The following is a 23328-nucleotide window of genomic DNA, read 5'->3' as shown; positions in this document are numbered from 1 at the left end:
GGCACCAGCCCCTGGGTTCCTTTTTGTTGCTTGTGTTTCAAGAGTTGGATCCCAGATGCAGTCAGGAATGTGTAAGAATGAGATGCAAGGCAGGACACTGGTCAGTGGCTGTCTTGGTCTCTTTTCTGTTGCTAACAGCTCAATGCTACAATGCTTTCAAGCTATAAAGAAAAAGAGATTTATTCTGGTTTATGATTCTGGAGGTCCAAGGTCAAGGAGATGCACTGGTGAGAGTATTCTTTTTGGTAAGTTTCCAAGACAACACAAGGCAGCACACGGTGAGATACAGGGGCCACAGGTATATGAGTTCTCTGGTCTCCATTTCCTTCCTCCCTTCCCTCCCTCCCTCCCTCCTTCCCTTCCTTCCTTTTAAAAAAAGATTTACTTTGAAAGTCAGAGTTACAGAGATAAAAGGGGAGAAAGAGCGGTCTCCCATCTGCTGGTTCACTCCCCAGATGGCTGCAATGGCTGGGGCCGGGCCATGCTGAAGCCAGGAGCTTCTTCCAGGTCTCCCACGTGGATGGCAGGGGCCCAAGCACTTGGACCATCTTTGACTGCTCTCTCAGGTGCATTAGCAGGAGGCTGGATTGGAAGTGGAGCAGCCAGGATTCAAACTGGCACCCATACGGGATGCCAGTGTGGCCAGTGGTGGCTTTACTAACTATGCCACAGCACCAGCCCCTCAGTAAAGCCACAAGGATTCAATCACAGGTGCTCCATCTTGATAACCCTCACTTATATAACTCTAATTACCTGTCAAAGCCCCTGCCTCTAAACACGACAGTCAGGTTAGCTTTTCACAATGGAGGATTAAACAACAATGTACATTTTAGAATGGACAAACTATATTCAAACCATAGCAGTGGGCTGGTGCCGTGGCTCACTAGGCTAATCCTCTGCCTTGCGGCGCCGGCACACCGGGTTCTAGTCCCGGTCGGGGCACTGGATTCTGTCCCGGTTGCCCCTCTTCCAGGCCAGCTCTCTGCTGTGGCCCGGGAGTGCAGTGGAGGATGGCCCAAGTGCTCCTGGTCTCCCATGGGCCCTGCACCCCATGGGAGACCAGAAGGAAGCACCTGGCTCCTGGCTTCAGATCAACACGGTGCGCTGGCCGTGGCGGCCATTGGAAGGTGAACCAATGGCAAAAAGGAAGACCTTTCTCTCTGTCTCTCTCTCTCACTGTCCACTCTGCCTGTCAACAAAACAAAACAAAACAAAACAAAAACAACCAAACAAACCATAGCAGTGGCCAAAATGTCCACAACCTGGGATTAATCTCTGTGATTGAGTTGGTATTCTTTTTTATCTGAGAGGGGGAAGAGAGAGAGAGAGGGCAAGCGAGTGAGTGAGAGAAAGCGAGAGAGAGAGAGAGAGAGAGAGAGAGAGGGAGAGAGAATTTCTCATCCTCTGGTTCATTCTCCAAGTGTTTGGGCCAGAGGCAAAGTTGAGAACCTGGAACTCAATCCAGGTCTCCCGCAAGAATGACAAGGACTTAACTACTCGGACCATCACCTGCTGCCTCCCAGGGCCTGCGTCAGTGGGAGGCTGAACTCAGGAGCAAGAACCAGGACTTGACCCCATGTGGATGCCCCAACTGCTAGGTCGAATGCTGGCTCTTGGATTGGCATTCATATAGTAAAAATCTTCATGTTCTGAGACTGAAAAAATCTTACTCGTTTTCTGAAAACACACATCCCCCCCCCAGTGAGACAGGAGGAAGGCAGCCAGACAGATTTGGTAAGTCTTGTACAGCATGGAATGACAATGAAAGGAAGGTGTCAGCTATAAGGAGGGGCCCTCGGGAATCATGAGGTCACCTCTTTGACCTGAGGTCCGCCCTGCCAAGGACTTTGACCAAAGCCATTTGTACTTCTCTGTTCCTCAAGCTGTAGATGAGGGGGTTGAGTGTGGGGGTGATGAGACTGTAGAAGAGAGAGACGACATTGTCCTGCTGCGGGGTGTGGTAGGTACCTGGCACCATGTACATGAACACAGCTGCCCCATAAAAGAGCCCCACCACAGTGATGTGTGAGGAGCACGTGGTGAAGGCCTTGTGTCGGGCCTCTGTTGAGTGCATTTGGAGAACGGCTCTCAGCACGAGGCCGTAGGAAGTGGCGATGAGAGAAATAGGCAGCAGCAAGATCAGCACCCCGGAGATGGACAGCGACAACTGGTAGTCAGAGATGTCGGCGCAAGAGAGTTTCAGCAGGGCTGGAAGCTCGCAGAAGAAGTGGTCCACGGTGCGTGAGGCACAATAGGGGAACTGCAGGGTGATGGCGGTCTGGATGGAGGCCACGAGCACGCCCGAGAACCACGAGGTGCCCACCATGAACAGGCACACCTGACGTCTCATGAGCACGGGATAACGCAGGGGGTGGCACACAGCGACGTAGCGATCGTAAGACATGAGGGACAGCAGGACACCTTCAGAGACGCCCATCAGCATCAGGAAGAACATCTGAGCTGCGCAACCTCCGAAGGAGATGGAGCTGCGTCCCTGCAGGAAGTTGGCCGCCATCTTGGGGATGGTGACCAGTGGAAATCCAACATCCAACAAAGAAAGTTGGCTGAGCAGGAAATACATGGGCGTGTGAAGCCTGGAGTCTGTGCAGATCAGGAAGAGCAGAATGGTGTTACCCAGCAGCCCCATGGTGAACATGGCAGCCACAAGGGAGAACAGGATGAGGTGTGGCCCCGTGTGGCCGAAGAGTCCCACGAGACTAAAACCTGAGCTCACTGACTGATTTGATTCTCCCATCCTTCAAGAAGCACCATTCACCTGCAGGAAGAACAGGGAGTTTGGTAAGGGCTCTCAGTAGGGATGATTTTTATTTTTTTATTTATTTTTTGACAGGCAGAGTGGACAGTGAGAGAGAGAGAGAGACAGAGAGAAAGGTCTTCCTTTGCCGTTGGTTCACCCTCCAATGGCCGCCGCGGCTGGCGCACTGCGGCCAGCGCACCGCGCTGATCCGAAGGCAGGAGCCAGGTACTTATCCTGGTCTCCCATGGGGTTCAGGGCCCAAGGACTTGGGCCATCCTCCACTGCACTCCCGGGCCACAGCAGAGAGCTGGCCTGGAAGAGGGGCAACAGGGACAGAATCCAGTGCCCCGACCGGGACTAGAACCTGGTGTGCTGGCGCCACAAGGCGGAGGATTAGCCTAGTGAGCCACGGCACTGGCCGATTTTTATTTTTTTTAAAAAGATTTATTTTATTTATTTGAGAGGCAGAGTTACAGAGAGAGAGAGAGAGAGAGAGAGAGAGCGAGTGAGCGAGAGAGCGCACTTCCATCCGCTTGTTCACTCCCCAAATGGCCACAATGGCTGGGGCTGGGCCAGGTTGAGACTAGGAGCCTGGAGCTTCTTTTGGGTCTCCCACATGGGTGCAGGGGACTAAGCACTTGGACCACTCTCCACTGTTTTCCTATGCACATTAGCGGGGAGCTGGATGAGAAGTGGAGTAGCCAGGAATCAAACCAGTGCCCATATGGGATGCTGGTGCTTCAGGTGGTGGATTAACCCACTAAGCCACAATGCTGGCCCCCAACATTTATATATTTAAGAGACAGAGAGAGACACACATGCACACACAGAGATTTTCTATCTGCTGATTCACTGCCCCAAAGGCCTGCAACAGCTCGGGCTGAGCCTAGAACTCAGCCTGAGTCTCCTACGTGGGTAGCAAGGAAAGAACAACTCAAGACCCACCTGCTGCTTCTGCGTGCATTAGAAGGAAGCTGGAATTGGACGTGGAGCTGGGACTCAGACCCAGGCAGTCTGATATGGGATGTGGGTGTCCCAGGCAGCATCTTAACTGACACACAGAACAGGTGCTCCCATGATTGGTTATGATGTCCGTTCTGGTCAGGATACAGGGCAGCAACACAATGCCCTGCTTCTGCCACTTCTGTATACAAGTCTTGCTTTCACCCTCCAGGGAAGCACAGGCTGCCAGCAAGCTTGGAAGGCACAAGCAAGCCCCAGCAGAATGCCAGAACACTCACCTGGCGCCAAAGCATAGGTGGGATCATAAGGACATTAAAATGCACAGTAGGAAGAACTTGCTCAACATGATAAGGGATAGTAAGATTGGATCAGGGGCTGGCGCTGTGGCATAGCGGGTAAAGCTGCTGCCCGCAGTGTCCGCATCCCATATGGACGCCGGTTCACGTCCCAGCTGCTCCACTTCTTTTTTTTTATTTATTTTTTTGACAGGCAGAGTGGACAGTGAGAGAGAGAGAGAGACAGAGAGAAAGGTCTTCCTTTGCCGTTGGTTCACTCCCCAATGGCCTGCGTGGCCGGCGCGCTGTGGCTGGTGGACCGCACTGATCTGATGGCAGGAGCCAGGTACTTATCCTGGTCTCCCATGGGGTGCAGGGCACAAGTACTCGGGCCATCCTCCACTGCACTCTCTGGTCACAGCAGAGAGCTGGCCTGGAAGAGGGGCAACCGGGACAGAATCCGGTGCCCCAACCGGGACTAGAACCCGGTGTGCCGGTGCCACAGGTGGAGGATTAACCTAGTGAGCCGCAGCGCCGGCTGCTGCTCCACTTCCGATCCAGCTCTCTGCTATGGCCTGGGAAAGCAGTGGAAGATGGCCCAAGTGCTTGGGCCCCTGCACCCACTTGGGAGACCCGGGTGGAGCTCCTGGCTTCTGGCTTTGGATTGATGTAGCTCTGGCCGTTGCGGTCATCTGGGGAGTGAACCAGCGGATGGAAGACCTCTCTCTCTCTCGATCTCTCTCTCTCTTGATCTCTCTGCCTCTCCCTCTCTCTCTGTGTAACTCAGACTTTAAAATACATAAATGACTCTTTAAAAAAGATTGGATTAAAAATTAAGTCCAGAACACAGGTAAACCGGCTTGGATCTCTTGGATTAGAGAAGGAAAGAAGCAAAATTTGGGAAGAATCAGAGATAGGATGATATTTAGGATATGGATCTAAGATGTCCACAGGTGAGGGACATATGGATGACAGAGGTTGGAACTGAATGTCCCGAGGGAGGGGGTTATTCAGACCACCAACCAGCCATTATGCTTAACACGTGTTAAATACTCAACAAGACTCTGTTGTGTGAATGCTGTGGATTTCCCCAACCCACTAAGCATCCTTGACCTTCTCAACCCTTGCGCTGTCCTGGAGAACTGTTCACACATGTCACCCCCAGCACTAGGAACACCTGTGTTCAAGGGGCAGTTGTAGCCATCACTAAGGAAACACAGAGTAGAATACAGAGACATAGGAAGAAGTTGGCCTTTTAAGACCAGGAATGTTCAACCTTGGAGAGAGCCAGCAGAAATCTTCTTCTCCAGGTATCCAAAGGAGCTGGGTTACCTAGAGGCCAGGGAGGTTCATGGTTGAGGGGATTTCCACTAAGGACACTCTGGTGTCCAAGTATGTGTTGATCTTTGCCCTGGATATCTTCGGGCACCTCTGACTTGGTTCCCTCTAATCATGAAACTTGTTTAAGATTTTTAGCCACGCCTGTCTACTTCCTCCCTCTCTCCATCTGTATCTGTATTGCTCACCTCAATGCCACACTGAAGTTGGAAATTAATACCTTCCTGGGGCCGGTGCTCTGACGCAGCAGGTTAAGCCACAGCCTACAGTGCCGAATCCCATATGAGCGCCGGTTCGAGTCCTGGCTGCCCCACTTCTGGTCCAGGTCCCTGTTAATGCACCTGGGAATGCAGCAGAAGATGGCCCAAATCCTTGGGCCCCTGAACCCATGTGGGAGACCAAGATGAAGCTCCTTGCTCCTGGTTTTGGCCTGGCCCAGCCTTGGTGGTGGCAGCCATTTTGGGGGTGAATCAGCAGATGGAAGATCCCTCTCTCTCCTTCTCTGTCTGTAATTCTACCTTTCAAATAAAAATAAGTAAATCTTTATTTTAAAAAAGATCTTAAATTACAGCTCAGCCTATTTCCTGTCCCATCAGGGCCTGCCATACTGTCCTCAGATATTGATTTGTTTATTAATTAATTTATTATTTCAATGAAAGTTCATGAAGCCATGTCTCAGTCACTGAAGGAGGCAGAAGCTATGTGAAAAAGATGGACAGTAATTTTTTTCATGAATCTCAAAGTCTCTTGGGGGGTAGAGAGAGAGAGAGAGAGAGACAAGGGAACAAGCAAACTATCGGGTTTTTAAACAGAAATAAATGTAAAAAATCTACAGACTGGTCTTATATGAATATGCCAGGAAAATATATTTTGAATGAAGAGGTTGAAGGGAGACTTCTATGAGTAGATGAAAGGTTCTGTCAAAATGCAACAAACTGGGGGTGGTGCTGGGCATTTGGCTTACTATATAAGATGTTGCTTAAGATGCCCGTATCCCACACTGGATTACCTGGGTTCAAGTCTCAGCTCCTGCTTCTGGTTACAGGTTTCTGATAACGCAGATCCTGGAAGGCAGCAAGCAATGGCTCAAGGCAACCTACAGAATGGGAGAAAATATTTGCACTTTGTTTACCTGATAAGGGGTTAATATCCAAAATATGTATTTAAAAAACTCATACAGGCCGGCGCCGCGGCTCACTAGGCTAATCCTATGCCTTGCGGCGCCGGCACACCGGGTTCTAGTCCTGGTCGGGGCGCCAGATTCTGTCCCGGTTGCCCCTCTTCCATGCCAGCTCTCTGCTGTGGCCCGGGAGTGCAGTGGAGGATGGCCCAAGTCCTTGGGCCCTGCACCCCATGGGAGACCAGGAGAAGCACCTGGCTCCTGCCTTCGGATAAGTGCGGTGCATGGGCCGCAGTGTGCCGGCCGCGGTGGCCATTGGAGCGTGAACCAATGGCAAAGGAAGACCTTTCTCTCTGTCTCTCTCTCTCTCACTGTCCACTCTGCCTGCCAAAAAAAAAAAAAAAAAAAAAAAAAAAACCAAAAAAAACCAAAAAAACTCATACAACTCAATAGCAGGAAAATAAATAATTAGATTTTTAAATGGGAAAAGGCATTGAATAGGTGCTTTTCCAAAGAAGACACACAAATGGCCAACACATATATGAAAAAATGCTCAGCATATTCATACAAATCAAAACCACAGTGAGTTAGCGTCTCACACCTGCTGGGTTGCTGTTATAAGGACAAGAGTGAAGACGTATTGACAAGTGCATGGACAAAAGGGAATCATTGTTCACTGTTGGTGGGAATGAAAATTTGTAGAGCCATTATGGAAAACAATGTGTAGGTTACCCCAAGTAACAATAATAATAATAATAACCACAGGATTTAGCAATCCCACTTCTGGGTAGACATGCAAAGGAAATGAAAGGAGTGTATTGAAGAGATTTCTACATCTTCATACTCACTGAAGGATTAGTCACAACAGGCAAGATAGAAGAACAGGGCTGGCACTGTGGTATAGCAGGTTAAGCCTCCACCTGGGGCGCTGACATCCCATATGGGTGCTGGTTTGAGCCCCAACTGCTCCACTTTCAATCCAGCTCCCTACCAATGGCCTGGGAGAGCAGTGGAAGATGGCCCAATTCCTTGGGTCCCTGCCACCCACATGGGAGACCTGGAGGAGACTCCTGGCTCCTGGCTTTGGATTGGCCCAGCTTCAGCTGTTGCAGTCATTTGGGGAGTGAACCAGCGGATGGAAGACCTCTCTCTCTCTGTCTCTCCCTTTCTCTCTGCCTTTCAAATAATAAATAAATCTTTTTTTAAAAAAGATATGAGAACAACCTAAGTGTTCATCAACAGAGGAGTGGACAAAAAATGTGATATATATGTATGGTATGCATACACACATACACTATATATGATACAAATTATAAAATGGAATATTATTCCAGCACAAGAAAGGAAATACTGCCATTGGCAACAATATGCAGAAATGGGAAAATATTATACTGAGTGAAATAAGTCAAAGAGAAACACTGCATGACATCACTCATATGTAGAATATAAAACAAGCGGGGCCAGTGCTGTGGCGTAGCAGGTAAAGCCGCCACCTGCAGTGCTGGCATTGCATACGGCCGCCGGTTCGAGACCCGGCTGTTCCACTTCTGATCCGGCTCTTTGCTGCAGCCTGGGAAAGCAGAAGATGGCCCAGGTTCTTGGGCCCCTGCACCCACATGAGAGACCCAAAGGAAGCTCCTGGCTCCTGGCTTCGGATCAGCGCAGCTCTGGCCGTTGTGGCCATTTGGGGCGTGAACCTACAGATAGAAGACTTTCTTTCTCTCTCTCTCCCTCCCTCCCTCTCCTTCTCTCTGTGTGTAACTGACTTTCAAGTAAAACAAATAAATCTTAAAAAAAAAAAGAATATAAAGCAATCAAACTCGTAGAAACAGAGTTGAACAGTGGTTGCCAGGGCCTGGGGGTGGGGGTTGAAAAAAAAAAAGAAATTATCAACTCCCAACTTGACTCTCCCTGGGATTAAACATGACAATAGGTCTGATCTGATTTCATCATCATTTAAAAAAATCATCTATTATTTTTCACTTTATGTTTCTGTGTGGGAGCAAACTGTTGAAATCCTTACTTAATGTATACTAAGCTGATCTTCTGTATATTAAGATAATCGAAAATGAATCTTGATGTGAATGGAAGGGGAGAGGGAGTGGGAAAGGGGAGGGTAGTGGGTGGGAGGGACGGTATGTGGGGGAAGCCATTGTAATCCATAAATCGTACTTTGGAAATTTAAATTCATTAAATAAAAGTTAAAAAAAAAAAGAAAAGAGAGGGTGGATCAAAGAGTCCACATTTCCAGTTATGACATCTACCAGTTCTGGGAATCTAATGTACAGCATTCGTGGTGATGGATGTGTTAAATTGAGGGTGGGTCTGGCTTGGTGAAGCCAGCTCCCCATAGCAGAGTGCCAGTTTGAGTCCCAGCTGCTCTGCTTCCAATCCAGCTTCCAGCTAATGCACTGTGAAAGCAGTGGCTGATTGCCCAGTTCCTTGGGCCCCTTGCACTTCTGTGGGAGACTTGGAGAGAGAAAGAGTGAGATACATGGACAGAGATCTTCCAACAGCTGGTTCATTCCTCAAATGACAATAGCCAGGGTTGGGTCAGGCCAAAGCTGGGAGCTAGGAACTCCATCTGGGTCTCTCACGTGGGGTGGCAGAGGTCCAAAGACTTGGGGCATCATCATCCTCTGTCTTCCCAGGCGTATTAGCAGGAAGCTGGATCAGAAGAGGAGTAATGGGGACTTGAACTGGTGCTCCAATGCAGAATCCTGGCATCACAAGTGGTGGCTTGAACAGTTGACCAAAATGCCAGCCCTGCAGTTAGCTACATTCTAAAAGAAAAATGAAATCCACTCCAAAATGGAATGGAGAGCTTTATGCGGTAGTATCTATCTATGCAGTCAATGGAGATACATGGGCTGGAAACCCAAAGACCCCTCAACATTGTTCTCGGAGGGCTCTGAGTTTGAGGCTGATGTAAGGAGGAAGGCAGACTAGGACAGTAAGAAGAGGGAGTGCAATAAAGTTTGTCCCCAGAATTTCCAACTCTGCCTGGTGGGGATGCGACAGGGGCATCAGAAAGAGCACCACAGAGGGGGAGATAAATAGAAAGAAGCCACTCCACCCCAGAGTGTTTCTCCTCTGTGAGCTCACACCACAGATCCATTAACCACACACTGCAGGCAACCAACAGACCCCAGCTGGGTGGCCTCCAAGTCAACTGTGTTTTGACAATCTGTCTACCTGTAAGTAGTGTACAGTCCCACAGGTTGAGGGCTCAGTCCCACTAGACTTACCCCACTTGTGATACCAATCATAAGCCCCAGGTTGTTTCAAATGTATTCTGACTCAGTGGTTACAAACTGGGGTTCTGACAACTGCCGGAACCCACAGAACTAACATCTAGCATAAAGGCTGTTTTAAAGGGTTGAATTAAGTGGTTGGGGGAAAGAGATGTATTGGGTGAGGTCAGGGAGGGTCCTGGGAGCCCGTGCTTCTGTGCCCACCTGGGAGCAGGTGTTTCTGTTGAGGTGTGTCACCTCCCTGGCACATAGATGAGATCTTGTTCATTTTCCTCCAAGTCTCCATCTGTTCAGCTGACTAGAAGCTTCCAGAATCATGCTTTGCTAGTTTGTTTTGGTTTTATGAAGACTTCATTCATAACCATGACTAAAGCATAGAAACAGTGCTGAACTATGGTTGCACAAAAAGGGACTGATCTAACGCTAGTAGGCTGTTTGGGGAAACCCAGAAAGACCTGTCGATTCTCCTTGGCCTCTCTGCTGGATTTCTTCCTCCCAGTTGTGGGACAAGACCTCTTCTCCAGTGAGGGCCTGATGGTCTACTCTCAGAGAAAGTTGGTCAGACCATTTTCTTAGGGCCAGCTCCAAGACAGAAAGGAAGGGAAAGACAAATGTTTCCATAGCCTACCTTGGGGAAGAAGAATTCTAGTTTCTCTGGCATGTGCTGGGAAGAGAGTTATGAGCCAGGAATAGTGGATGAAAACAAAAACAAAAAAATAGATACCATAGAATCACAGGAGACCTTTGACTTGAGTGCTTAAAATCTAGTGCAATCATTTACTAGAGGTCACTCTAAGGAGAAGAAGCGTGAGGTGTGTGGATTGCTTGGAATACCATTAAGGGAGTGTGCTAGACAGTGCAAGATTCTGAGGTCAATTCATTTACAGTCTAGCCTTGTGACTTTGGCCAAGTTATTTAACTTTTCTTTGACTCAATTTTTCCCATCTATATGTAGGTATAATATCACCCTCCTCATAGCTGTTGAAGATGAAAAGAGGTAACAGGTTTGAGAGCTTAACACGCCAACCACCATAAGGTAATTTCTTGATTCAAGCTCACAGCTATTATTCGTAAGTTAAATAAAATTCAAACATCAAGAAAGATGGAATGGGTGACTTCTAAATTTCTTCCTAGGGTAGGATAATGTAAGCCCGATGCTTAGCTTAGTGTATGGAATGTAGTAAGTAAGGCTATTCAATCATTTTAGTTCTTTCTTGATATTATTTATCATTATCGCTCTTGCTCATTTGCATGGCCAAATTTGATTATTTTTAGGTCATTTTAAATTACATTTTATTAAAATGACAGTTCTTCTGTTTTCACCCTAACTCAGTACTTTCAACTAGATGTAATTTTTGCCTTCTTTTACTCAGAAGAATAATACCTGGAGACATTTTGGGGTGTTATGACTAGGGTGTGCTTATGGATCATGACTGATGGAGACCAGGAATGCTGCTCAACATACTATAAAGCACAAGGAAGGCCCCAACACAAAAAATTTATGATCCAAAGGCCAATAGTGCCAACGTTAAGAACTAAATCCAGGTCCAGTGTGATGGAGCAATGAGTTAAGCTGCCACTTGCAACACAAGCATCCCATGTGAGCACCTGTTTGTGTCCCAGTTGCTCCACTTCCGATCCAGCTCCCTGCTATTGCGCATGGGAAAGCGGCAGAAGATGGCCCAAGTGCCACCCACAGGACAGACTTGGATGGAGTTCCAGGCTCCTGGTTTTAGCCTGGTCCAACTTCAGTCATTGTAGCCCTTTGGGTGAGTGAACCAGCAGATGGAAGATCTCTTTCTCTCTCTGTCTGCCTCCCTGTCTCTGTCTCTGGCTCTCTCTCTCTGTAACTCTGCTGTTCAAATAATCAAATAAATATATAATTTAAAAAGAACTGAAGTTCCTCAGTTCTTCCATGTCTTGGATAGAGCCTCAGGAAGGTGTTTTGAATCTATTGACTTGGTGTTTCAGTAGAGATTTGTATCATATCATAGGCAAGACTAGAAATTTCTCTGTTGTATTTTCAGGTACATTTTAAAGGAAATAGCAATAAAATTGCGTCACTGGAGAATTTCACTGTTTCTACATTTCTACCTAGAGAAGGGTTTCTTGTTTAATCCTCATCCTTTGGGGCCAACTTATACCCAAGCAGACTGTCTGGACCATGCCAAAGGATTTTCAAGCAGACTACGTACTTCCGTACTTGGTTCTTTTCACATCCATCCCTCCTGAAAGGGAACAAAAGGGAGCAGATTGCTGTCGAACACTATTTACCAAGAACCATTTTAAGGTCATCAAGGGAAGATGGATTTCAGTTGAAGGGGTTTTCAACCTTGACTGTTGACATTTTGGGGTAGATATTCTATGCATTTTATCGGCATTTCCCCCCTATTCAGCCTGTAGATGTTATTAACTGCATTTCATGGTTGACTGAACAGAGATTCCAAGTACAGTAACTGATTGAACTTGGTTGAACACCCTCTCAAATTCATGTCTACTTGGCACTTCGATGTGACTTTATTTGTAAAGTGTCTTTGCATAAGGAATTACAGTCTCAAGATGAAACCACTTTAGATTTAGGATGAATGTTAAATCCAATGACAGGTGTCCTTCCAAGAAGAAAAGAAGATAAACAGAGAGAAAGAAAAGATGGCAGACATTGGAACACTTGGAGCCACCAGAAGCTGAGACGGAAGCATGGGAAGGGTCCTCCCTCATAGCATCCAGAAAGAATCAACAGGACTCCTTCAGAGTCAGAAGTTTCTGTTGTTTTGGCCTACCCACCTTGTGCTATTTTATGATAGCCTCTCCACCAAAAAACTAAGACACCAGCCCATGATCATCCAGCTCATGAGCGGTAGAATCAATTTCTGAGCAAGAGCTGATGTAACTCCAAAGCTCCTGCTTTCCCTGCACGTCTTAGTTTCTGCCACTAGCACTGGAATGAATCATCTAGGAACTGATTCTCCATGTGAAGCCTTGGCTCTCCTGCCCCAGTCATGTCATGTTTAGCTCTTTATAAAGTGACTGTCTTTCTGCTGGTGCTGGGGCAGAGACTGCCCCTCCAGACCCAGGATCCATGGTGCTCCTGGGTCTTTTTGCCGTAGTGCTCTGTGCATCACTCACCTGGCTCTGGCATGGTGGTGGTCCTTTCCACTGTTGGCTGATCAACAGCCCCTCCCATCCTCATCTTGAGTTGATGTCATGCAGGTCAACTGGTTTACTTTCAAGAAGGGTTGGTTGGTCTGGAACACGATCTGAATTCAGTACAACTAGCCCAGGTATTTCAGGTCTCCCTGCCTTTGAAGACTGAGATCTTCTTGATGCTTTCCCAGCAAAAGACCAACTTCCTACCTTTAAACTCTCAACCTTGTGTTTTCACAACTTCACTTTTCCTTCCAGAGTTGGAAGGTGGTGGGCTATAAAGAAGACCTTGACCCCATTGGCTTTTGGAACCTTTGTGCAAGTAGCTTCTCCAGAAAGACCATAATCTTCTTAGGTATTGGTTTTCCTTGGGCGCTGGATACATTCTTCTTTCAGGACATCTTAGGAAAACAATGCTTCACTCCTCTAGAGTCTCATTCCCTGGGCAGGGAGGCAAAGCTGGACAGAGACAGAGCTTGGTTCAGGATGAACCTGGGCGCATTATCTCTTTATTCTAAATCTGCTCCCTGGTGCCTTAGGGTGAAGAGTCCCCTGTAACAGGCTTTTATGGAGTTTATTTTAACAGCTCTTTCTTTTTGCATTTATTTCCTTGCTGCTTTAATTTATGATCTGATGCCATTTGCTGAAAATGAGGAAGAGAAGAGACATCAGGGTCAGTTGACTTCCTGTTGCCCACACAACCTTCTCAATATCTTCCTTCCACAATAGAACTCATTCTCAATCAGGCACAGGGGACCTAAAGCCCATGAAAATGTTTTTTTTTTTTTTTCAGGCGGAGTGGACAGTGAGAGAGAGAGAGACAGAGAGAAAGGTCTTCCTTTCGCCGTTGGTTCACCCTCCAAAGGCCGCCGCGGCCGGCGCGCTGCGGCCGGTGCATCGTGCTGATCCTAAGCCTGGAGCCAGGTGCTTCTCCTGGTCTCCCATGGGGTGCAGGGCCCAAGTACTTGGGCCATCCTCCACTGCACTCCCGGGCCTTAGCAGAGAGCTGGCCTGGAAGAGGGGCAACCGGGAGAGAATCCGGCGCCCTGACCGGGACTAGAACCCGGTGTGCCGGCGCCGCAAGGCGGAGGATTAGCCTATTGAGCCATGGCGCCGGCCGAAAATGTTTTAATGTTTTATAATTCAGATAAAAAGACAACTCTATCCAACCCAGAGTATATATATTTTTAAATAAATAATTAGCTGTAAAATAGTTTTTTTTTTTACTACTAAAAATAGCTTTTTTGGAGGAAGGGACTCATGGATGGGAAAATGTTCCCAACCTATGAACCTGCCTTTGTCTGAAGTAACTCAATGAATGAGTTACTTGAAAATTCAGTTCACAAAGAATCTCTCTCTCTCTCTCTCTCTCTCTCTCTCCTCTTACCTTTATTCCCAACCACAGAGCTCAGGCACACAGCAAGTACTTCATAAAGATCTGCTGAATGAGTAAAATCTACAAGGGAAATTCTTACTGTGGTGATATGTCTAAGGTGACAAAGGAATTGACTGGCAGATCTGGGAGCTGAACCTCTGAGTAATCCCAAATCATGTATTCTCTCTGCTCTTCCAGTTTTGGCTCTTGGTGCCTTAGCTCTGCAAGCTAACCTGTTTTGACCTGAAAAATTCTTCAGGGTGTGTTTGCCTTTTTTTAAAAATTTATTTGACAGATAGAGTTATAGACAGTGAGAGAGAGAGAGACAGAGAGAGACAGAGAGAAAGCTCTTCCTTCCGTTGGTTCACTCCCCAAATGGCTGCCATGGCCGGCGCTGCACTGATCTGAAGCCAGGAGCCAGGTGCCTCCTCCTGATCTCCCATGCAGGTGCAGGGGCCCAAGCACTTGAGCCATCCTCCACTGCCCTCTCGGGCCACAGCAGAGAGCTTGACTGGAAGAGGAGCAACTGGAACAAGAACCAGTGCCCCCATGGGATGCTGGTGCCGTGGGTGGAGGATTAACCAAGTGAGCCATGGCCCGGCCCCTGCCTTGTTTTTTATTTAAATTTTTAAAATTTGTGTGTATGTGTGTGTGTGAGTGTGTGTGTGTGTGAGAGAGAGAGAGAGAGCGAGAGGAGGGAGAGAAAGGGAGGGGTGGATTACTCTCATCTAGTTCACTGCCCAAGTGCCTGCAATGGCTAGTTCTGGGCCAGGTTGAAGTTCTGAAGCTAGGAGTCAGGAACTCAATCCAGGTCTTACACCTTAGTGGCAAGAATCCAATTGCTCGGAACATTGTCGCTGCCTCACAGCTCTTAGCAGGAAGCTGAAGTCAGGACCAGGAGCTGGGCACCAAACCCAGGTGCTCTGATGTGGGACATGCGCATCTTAACTACTAGCCTAAATGCCTGCTCCAAGTGCCTTTTATTTAGACTGTCCCCCAGATGGGGGGCTGGGTAGAAGGTCTCTCCCAGCTTGGCCAGGAAGCATGTCCCAGGTGTAACCTCCCAGCAATTACCAAGAGCTGCAGGTCTTCCCTACTCAACAGCTTCTGTGTAAGTTCAAAAGGACCTTCCCTAAGGAAAGTATTGATTGCTGGAGAATAAACAAATGATCAGATGCTCACTTGCATGCCAAGGAAGATCAAGATGCAGAAACATCCACTTTCCTTCCAAATACCTGCATATACGAAGGCACTTCAAAAGAATTGATGGACGAGTAGGTGTTTAGCTAGAGGTTAAGATGCCTGTGTCCCACATTAGAGTGCCTGGCTATGAATCCTGGCTCCAGCTCATGACTCCAGTTTCCTGATAATGCACAACCTTTGAAGACAGTGGTGCTGGCTCAAGTAATTGGGTTCCTACCCGCCATGTGGGAGACCTGATGGGATTCCCAGGTCCTAGCTTCAGCCCAGCTCAACTCTGGCCATCGTAGGCATTTGGGGAGTGAACCAGCACATGGGAATTCTGTCTTTTTTAACTGCCTCTCAAAAAAAGTTAGCATGAAATGCAATTAAAAGATAAGTATTTTTTTTTTTTTTGACAGGCAGAGTGGACAGTGAGAGAGAGACAGAGAGAAAGGTCTTCCTTTTTTGCCGTTGGTTCACCCTCCAATGGCCACTGCGGCCAGTGCACCAAGCCGATCTGAAGTCAGGAGCCAGGTGCTTCTCCTGGTCTCCCATGAGGTGCAGGGCCCGAGCACTTGTGCCATCCTCCACTGCACAGAGCTGGCCTGGAAGAGGGGCAACCGGGACAGCATCTGGAGCCCCGACCGGGACTAGAACCCAGTGTGCTGGTGCTGCAGGTCGAGGATTAGCCTATTGAGCTGCAGTGCCAGCCTAAAAGATAAGTATTTTGATGGAAATTTAAAAATCCATGCACATGAAGCAGTTTTCAAAAAGTTCATGAAAAATAAAATTTTGCATGCATGGATATAAATTTTTTTTTTTTATTTTTTTGACAGGCAGAGTGGACAGTGAGAGAGAGAGACAGAGAGAAAGGTCTTCCTTTGCCGTTGGTTCACCCTCCAATGGCCGCCGCGGCCGGCGCACCACGCCGATCCTAAGGCAGGAGCCAGGAGCCAGGTGCTTTTCTTGGTCTCCCATGGGGTGCAGGGCCCAAGCACCTGGGCCATCCTCCACTGCACTCCCTGGCCACAGCAGAGGGCTGGCCTGGAAGAGGGGCAACCGGGACAGAATCCGGCGCCCCGACCGGGACTAGAACCCGGTGTGCCGGCGCCGCTAGGCGGAGGATTAGCCTAGTGAGCCGCGGCGCCGGCCCGGATATAAAATTTTTTTACACTAAAATAAATTCATCTCTTAATTATATTTGCCAAGAATGTTTGAAATACCTTGGTAATCAAGCCCATCAAGCATGGTCATAAAAATGAATGTAAAATGATAGCTCCTTAGGTTCTTTGTTGCTCCCCGATATCTTCTCTCTAATCATGCTTAGATCTGAGACTCCCACAAGCAGTGGAGCTCCTGGCTCTCACTCCACTTTCCAGGGTCTGAGAGCTTCCCCAGCACCCCTGCTCCTATAGATACCTCTCTTTTCCTTGATAAAAAAAAACCTTGGAAACCAGCACCTTTTGTAAATGAGTATTTCCTTGGTCCAGGGCATCAGTGGCAAGGTTCTCCAAGGACAGACGCCTTTGGGAGAATGATGTCCCATTGGCCATCTTCTTTTTATCTTTCTTCCTTTGTCAGAGAAAAATTAGCAGCCATGGGAGTTGGAGCTTTTGAGACTGGAAGTATCCCCAGGGGAGAAGGGAAAGAGTTTTTCCACTATTAGTTCCAGGAAGATGGGAAGCAACGTGGTGGATAATTGAACTTTCCAGAGGATGGGAATCCAAGTGATGTGGCAGATATAAAAGTCTCCCCTTGAACACAGAGTAGTGATTCCTAAAGTCTGCAAAGGGTGGGGAGTGGGGAAGAGGGCAGGCAGAGGTTGAATAACACACACTGAAGCACAGATAGAAGGGATAATGTCTAGTGTCTCACAGCACAATGGGTGGGACCACAGTTTACAGCAACACATTTTAGATTTCACAAAGAGATAGCGTGGAGCAGTTGGAAGGCTCTAAACATGAAGTCCTGTTAAAGCAATGGAAATCCTGGGGCTGGGGTTGTGGTTCAGCTGCTGACTGCAATGCCAGCATCCCACACCGAAGCACCAGTTGAGTCCTGGCTGCTTGGCTTCCAATCCAGCTCCCCACTAATGCTCCTGGGACAGCAGCGAAGGATGGCCCAAGTACTGCCACCCATGTGGGGGACTCGGATGGAACTCTGGGGTCCCGGATTTGGATTGGGCTAGTCCCAGCCATTGCAGCCATTGGGGAGTGAACCAGGAATTGTATGTTAATGAAAAGAATAAAAAGGTCTTTGTCCTTCCAGGAAAGAAAGGGATGTGAAAATCTCATTTCGGCTTGGACACACATGCGCAAATAATATTTCTGACTTCCAGGTGTCTCTTGACATGAGCTGCCAAGGCTATGGAAGCCTTTTGAGTCCACAATCTTTGTCAGTATTTAGACAAGGCCATAAACAAAGTGGAAGTTATCTCCTGCCTTCAGAGAAAAGTACATCCTTTTTTGATGGCCCCTTTCCACTGGGTCTCACAGAGATCCTTCATGTAGGACATTTATTTTTTGCCACAGTGTCTTGGCTTTCCATGCCTGCAACTAGCTCCACTCTTGACTGCACTTCCTGATGACTCAAATCTTTGGAGACAGCAAAAATGCCTCTAGTAGTTTGGTCTCTGCCACCACATAGGAGACCTGGATGGAGTTCCTGGCTCCTGGTTTCTACCTGACCCAGTCCTAGTGATTGTAGGCATTTGGGGAGTGAACCAGTGGGAGAGAGAACTCTCCCTCAAATAAATGAAAGAAAAAAACCTTTAAACTGTATACAAAAGGTAATACATAACAGTGCAGGTGGTTCTTGGTAAAGACTGTTAAAACAGTGGGAGGAATGAGACCTATGAGTGAATGGTTGGGTCAACAGGGAGAACCAGCTAAGTGACATTTTATTATAACCATCCCACTGAAGTACCCAGGAGCAGTTAAAGCCCATCATGGTAGTTACTCAGAAAATACCTGTTGAATGGGAATAAAAAAAGAGTTAGACATGATTGTTCCGTGACCCTAGCCCCCAGGTTCACTTGTTTATAAGAATGTCACTCACGGCTGGAGAGTCACAGCCCAAGATCAGGTTCTGTGGGAACAACGCTTCCCCACAAAATGTCGCTGTAAATCAGGTCCAATAGGAATCCGATTTGGTCATTGTTCTCGCTGCTCTCAAACTTAGTATCTGCCTGACATTGTATGGGGGGCAGGGGCTGACGTGGAATCCTCTATCCCAGCTGCAGAACAAAGAGATTATATATGATTCTCTTCCAGGGTCATGGGACCAAGCTATCAGAAACTAGGAGTGGCCTCTAGCTCTTTGTCCAACAACTTGAGCTTCAGGCCAGTGTTATAGGTGGGATGCTTGTGTCTGCCCAATCCCCAGTTCCTACGTTAAAGCCCTAATCTCTGAGACAGGTGTCATGTCACAGCGTATGAAGCCACCAATTGCAATGACCACATCCCATATCAGGGCACCAGTCTGAGTCCTGGCTTCGCTTCCAGTGCAGCTTCCTGCAAATGCATCCTGGGAGGCTGTGGATGATGGCCTAAGTACCTGGGCCCTTGCCACCCATGTGGGAGACCCAGATGGGTCAACGGGTGGAGTATGTCTCTCTCTCACCTGGATGGCAGGTGAAGCGATGAGTTGGTGCAATCAACTGTGTCCAAACCTTCAGGACTCAACACACTGACAACATAATATTCTCTAGTGTTTGCTTAGTGCCTGTAAGTTTACATGCATCATACTGTGGGGCCTGTGCTGGTGCTGTTAGCTGTCCCATCTGCAGCCAGAGACTCAGACAGGGCAATTCACTTCCTCAGCATCATACAGTTAGAAAGTGGCTGGGCCAGGATTTGAACTTGGGTCTGTCTGATGTCAATCAGTGCCCTGAAGCATGAAGTTATGCTATTATACGTATCTCCCTGTGTCTTTCATCTGTGTTTTAAAACCCAAAAGAGAAATCAACAATGCACAATGCCAGTGGGTCCACACAAGCTCTCCGGGAATTCAGTTGATGCGATAATGTGTACACCAGGTAATTAGCAGAGTTCATCTGAACTCATCACCACCAGCTCCTCCCCGAAGCTCTCGGTGCCCGTATTACCATGGCCCCTGGGCATGCTTCCTGGAAGACACAGCAGTAATGGCCAAGTTACGGTCTTGACTGGCACTAATGAGACCAATGGGATTCCTGCCTGTACGAACCGCTGAACTGTGCCGCTGTAGCAATCCCAAGGAAACCAATTGCAAGTTTCAATAATGAAGAAACTCCTGGGTTTCCAATGACACCTGAGGACTCATTAAAAGTTGACACACAATTACCACCTCCACTTCACCTGTGCAAGTTGGAGAGTCCCTAAGGATCACTCACGTAGCTTCAGGCAGAAAAGTTTGACCCAGAGCTCGGGGCCAATGTGGGAGCAGAGTCACAGGTGCGCCCCACCTCAGAGGAATGGTCTCCAAGTAGTCTTCCTGCTCAGCCCTCATGCCCAGAGTCAGGTGTCTGATTAGTAGCAAGAGATGGAAGTGGAAATTGGAGGTGGCCTGTTGTGGGCCCAGGCACCAGATTCCCAGAGCTCTAATTGGCTGGATACCTTTACCTGTACCCTGGAACCAACGCAGCAAAGCACTTGGTGCCAAGGGCAGCCCATGTGGACATTCCTCCCAGACTGCACTGTGGAAGGTGAATGTAAGATTTCTCCTCCTCCATCTGGACACTCACCAGCCTCTGTCATGTAAATTACTAATTACTGTTCAATACCCACCCTCTTTCCCCACTCAACTTTCCCCCTAAGAGTCTAGGGTCACTCTGCAATTGCTAATCATTGTGTTTCCAGCACCCGGCACCTCATAGTTGCTCAATAAACACAGCTAAAACAAGCACAGGTCTCTGTCCTTGCAATGCTATGGAGAGCCTGTGGGTTGTCAAATGCTTCTGAAGTGTGGCTAGTTATCATCTAATTTACCTGAAATCCACTTTTCAGGTGTTGCGGCCGCTGTGGGAGCCCGCCTGCCCTTAGGTGAGTATCACAGTCACAGTGTCCCCAGTGTAGATGGGTGTCATCTTTGGGCCACTGGGACTATGGGGGAAGGTCCTTTGTATTGGAATCCCTGAAGACTTTTTTTTCATGATAAAATCATATTTTATTTTTTAAAATTATATTTAAATTCCTGGGGTGTTTTTTATTTTTTATTTTTTTTAACTTTTATTTAATGAATATGAATTTCCAAAGTACGACTTATGGATTACAATGGCTTCCCTCCCATACCGTCCCTCCCACCCACAACCCTCCCCCCTCCCACTCCCTCTCCCCTTCCATTCAAATCAAGATCCATTTTCAATTATCTTAACATACAGAAGATCAGCCTAGCACACATTAAGTAAGGATTTCAACAGTTTGCTCCCACACAGAAACATAAAGTGAAAAATAATAGATGATTTATTTAAATGGTGATGAAATCAGATCAGACCTATTGTCATGTTTAATCCCTGGGGTGTTTTTTAAAGTCATGTTTATGGTAGGTGGAATTGTTGAATTGAAGGCTCCATCCATTTTTTCTTTAATTATTTTGTCTGTTCTACTTAATATGACTGGTTTAATTCTGTAATTAATACACAGTTATTCTTAAGTGTTGAAATTTAACTGAAATGTGATCCCTGTTAAATATAAGAGTGGGAATAAGAGAGGGAAGAGATGTACAATTTGGGACATGCTCAAGCTGACTTGCCCCAAATGGTAGAGTTAGAAACATACCAGGGGACTCCAATTTAATCCCATCAAGGTGGCATGTACCAATGCCATCTCACTAGTCCAAGTGATCAATTTCTGTTCACAATTGATCATAATGAAAGGACTGAGAGTCAAAGGGAGCACATAAACAAGTCTAGTACCTGCTAATACTAACCGATAGAATAAATAAAGGGGAGAGTGATCCGATATGGGAAGCGAGATACTCAGCAGACTCATAGAATGGCGGATGTCCTAAACAGCATTCTGGCCTCAGAATCAGCCCTAAAGGCATTCGGATCTGGCTGAAAAGCCCATGAGAGTATTTCAGGCATGGAAAGCCAAGACACTCTGGCAAAAAAAAACAAAAACAAAAACAAAAACAAAAACAAAACAAAACAAAACAAAAAAACAAAAAACAAAAAACCAAAAAAACCTAAATGAAAGATCTCTGTGAGTGAGATCCCAGTGGAAAGAACAGGTCTTCAAAGAAGGAGGTACCTTTCTCTGAAGGGAGGAGAGAACCTCCACTTTGACTATGACCTTGTCTAAACAAGATAAGAGTTGGAGAACTCAAGGGGCTTCCATAGCCTTGGAAACTCATGACTGGAGCATAGGGAGATTACTGATGCCATAAACAGGAGTGTCAATTTGTAAAGTCAACAACAGGAGTCACTGTGCACTTACTCCTCATGTAGGATCTCTGTCCTTAATGTGCTGTACATTGAGGCTTAATGCTATAACATGTACTCAAACAGTATATTTCACTTTGTGTTTCTATGGGGGTGCAAACTGTTGAAATCTTTACTTAATGTATACTAAACTGATCTTCTGTTAAAAAAAAGAAGAAATTAGCAATTCCCAACTTGACTCTCACTGGGATTAAACATGACAATAGGTCTGATCTGATTTCATCATCATTTAAAAAATCATCTATTATTTTTCACTTTATGTTTCTGTGTGGGAGCAAACTGTTGAAATCTTTACTTAATGTATGCTAAACTGATCTTCTGTAGATAAAGAGAACCAAAAATGAATCTTGATGTGAATGGAAGGGGAGAGGGGAGGGTTGCGGGTGGGAAGGACGTTATGGGGGGGAAGCCATTGTAATCCATAAGCCGTACTTTGGAAATTTATATTCATTAAATAAAAGTTAAAAAAATAATGTAATAATTCCTCAAAATATTATTTTTAGCAATAACAATTTATAGATTTGCAAGTTCAATCAAATATTTTCCCCTAACCATTTGAGAGTAATTTTTTATATTGTATCATATCATCCCTAAACACATGGTAAGCCTTTGAGTACTTAAGACTTTCTCCTATCTAATCACAATACAAAGTACCAATGTAAGGAAATGAATAATGGGGCATTATTATCAAGTAAATCTCACACCTCATCAAAGTTTTGCCAGATTCTCCAACAAATTCCTTTGCAAAAAAACAGTCCAGTTCACAGCCAGGAGGTACTGCCTTTCTCCCATGTGTCTTCAAGTTTTCCTTCTCTCTTCCACAGTTAATCAGTATTGTGATGATTCTTGTGACTTTGACATTTGGAAAGATTATAGGCCCATTCTTTTATAGAATGTCAATTCATTTAGGCTCATGTGATATTTCTCATAATTAAGATCAGGCCATGCATCCTTGGCTGGAATATCATAGACAGGATGTTGTGTGCTTATTGTATACAATCAGATCGCTCATGGTTCTGGCTTGTTTCACTACTGATGGTGTCTGGTTGGATCATTGGGTCCTGCCTGACTTTTTAGACTTCTTGAGGCACTTCCAAGCCCTTTCTGCCCATGCTCCCTGTAATATTGGTCTTTTTCGTATTCCTCAAATGGACAATCATTTTCCTTCCTCAGGTCCTTTGCACATTCCTCCCACCTCCCTCCACAAGATGCTGCCTGGTACACCCTTACCTTTCCATCTGGCCCTGGAGCAGAATGCTTCAGCTGAAATGACACTCTTCCTGTGAACCCGTCCCCCACCAGCTTTTCTGAACCTCTCTGGTTTGGGTGGTCGGGCACTTACAGGCAATGCCTCCCCTTCCTTATTGGTTCTATAAGGTTTTGGGTGGCATCTTGAGAGTTTTCTATCTATAACATCATGTCATCTGTAAACAGGCAATTTTACTTCTTCCTTACTGATGTGGATGCCTTTTGTTTCTTTCTCTTGTCAAATTGATCT

General features: G+C 46.7%; 1 protein-coding gene across 2 annotated transcripts in view; it reads right to left on the bottom strand.

The window, feature by feature from the left end:
- Window positions 1–1441: 1441 nt before the first annotated feature.
- Window positions 1442–23328, bottom strand: part of LOC100342923 (olfactory receptor 2Z1) — a 28228-nt gene continuing 6341 nt past the window's right edge. For both annotated transcript variants that reach the window (XM_051835741.2, XM_070058918.1), the window contains exons 5-7: window positions 12835–13495; window positions 6344–6430; window positions 1442–2776 (exon numbers count right to left, since the gene is read on the bottom strand). In XM_051835741.2, coding sequence (XP_051691701.2) covers window positions 1811–2755 — 945 coding nt within the window. In that variant the 5' untranslated portion in view covers window positions 2756–2776; window positions 6344–6430; window positions 12835–13495 and the 3' untranslated portion in view covers window positions 1442–1810. The remainder of the gene's footprint in view (window positions 2777–6343; window positions 6431–12834; window positions 13496–23328) is intronic.

Source organism: Oryctolagus cuniculus, chromosome 16, assembly GCF_964237555.1.
Source record: "Oryctolagus cuniculus chromosome 16, mOryCun1.1, whole genome shotgun sequence".
Classification (NCBI taxonomy): domain Eukaryota; kingdom Metazoa; phylum Chordata; class Mammalia; order Lagomorpha; family Leporidae; genus Oryctolagus; species Oryctolagus cuniculus.
This window is presented reverse-complemented; position numbering and strand designations above follow the sequence as displayed.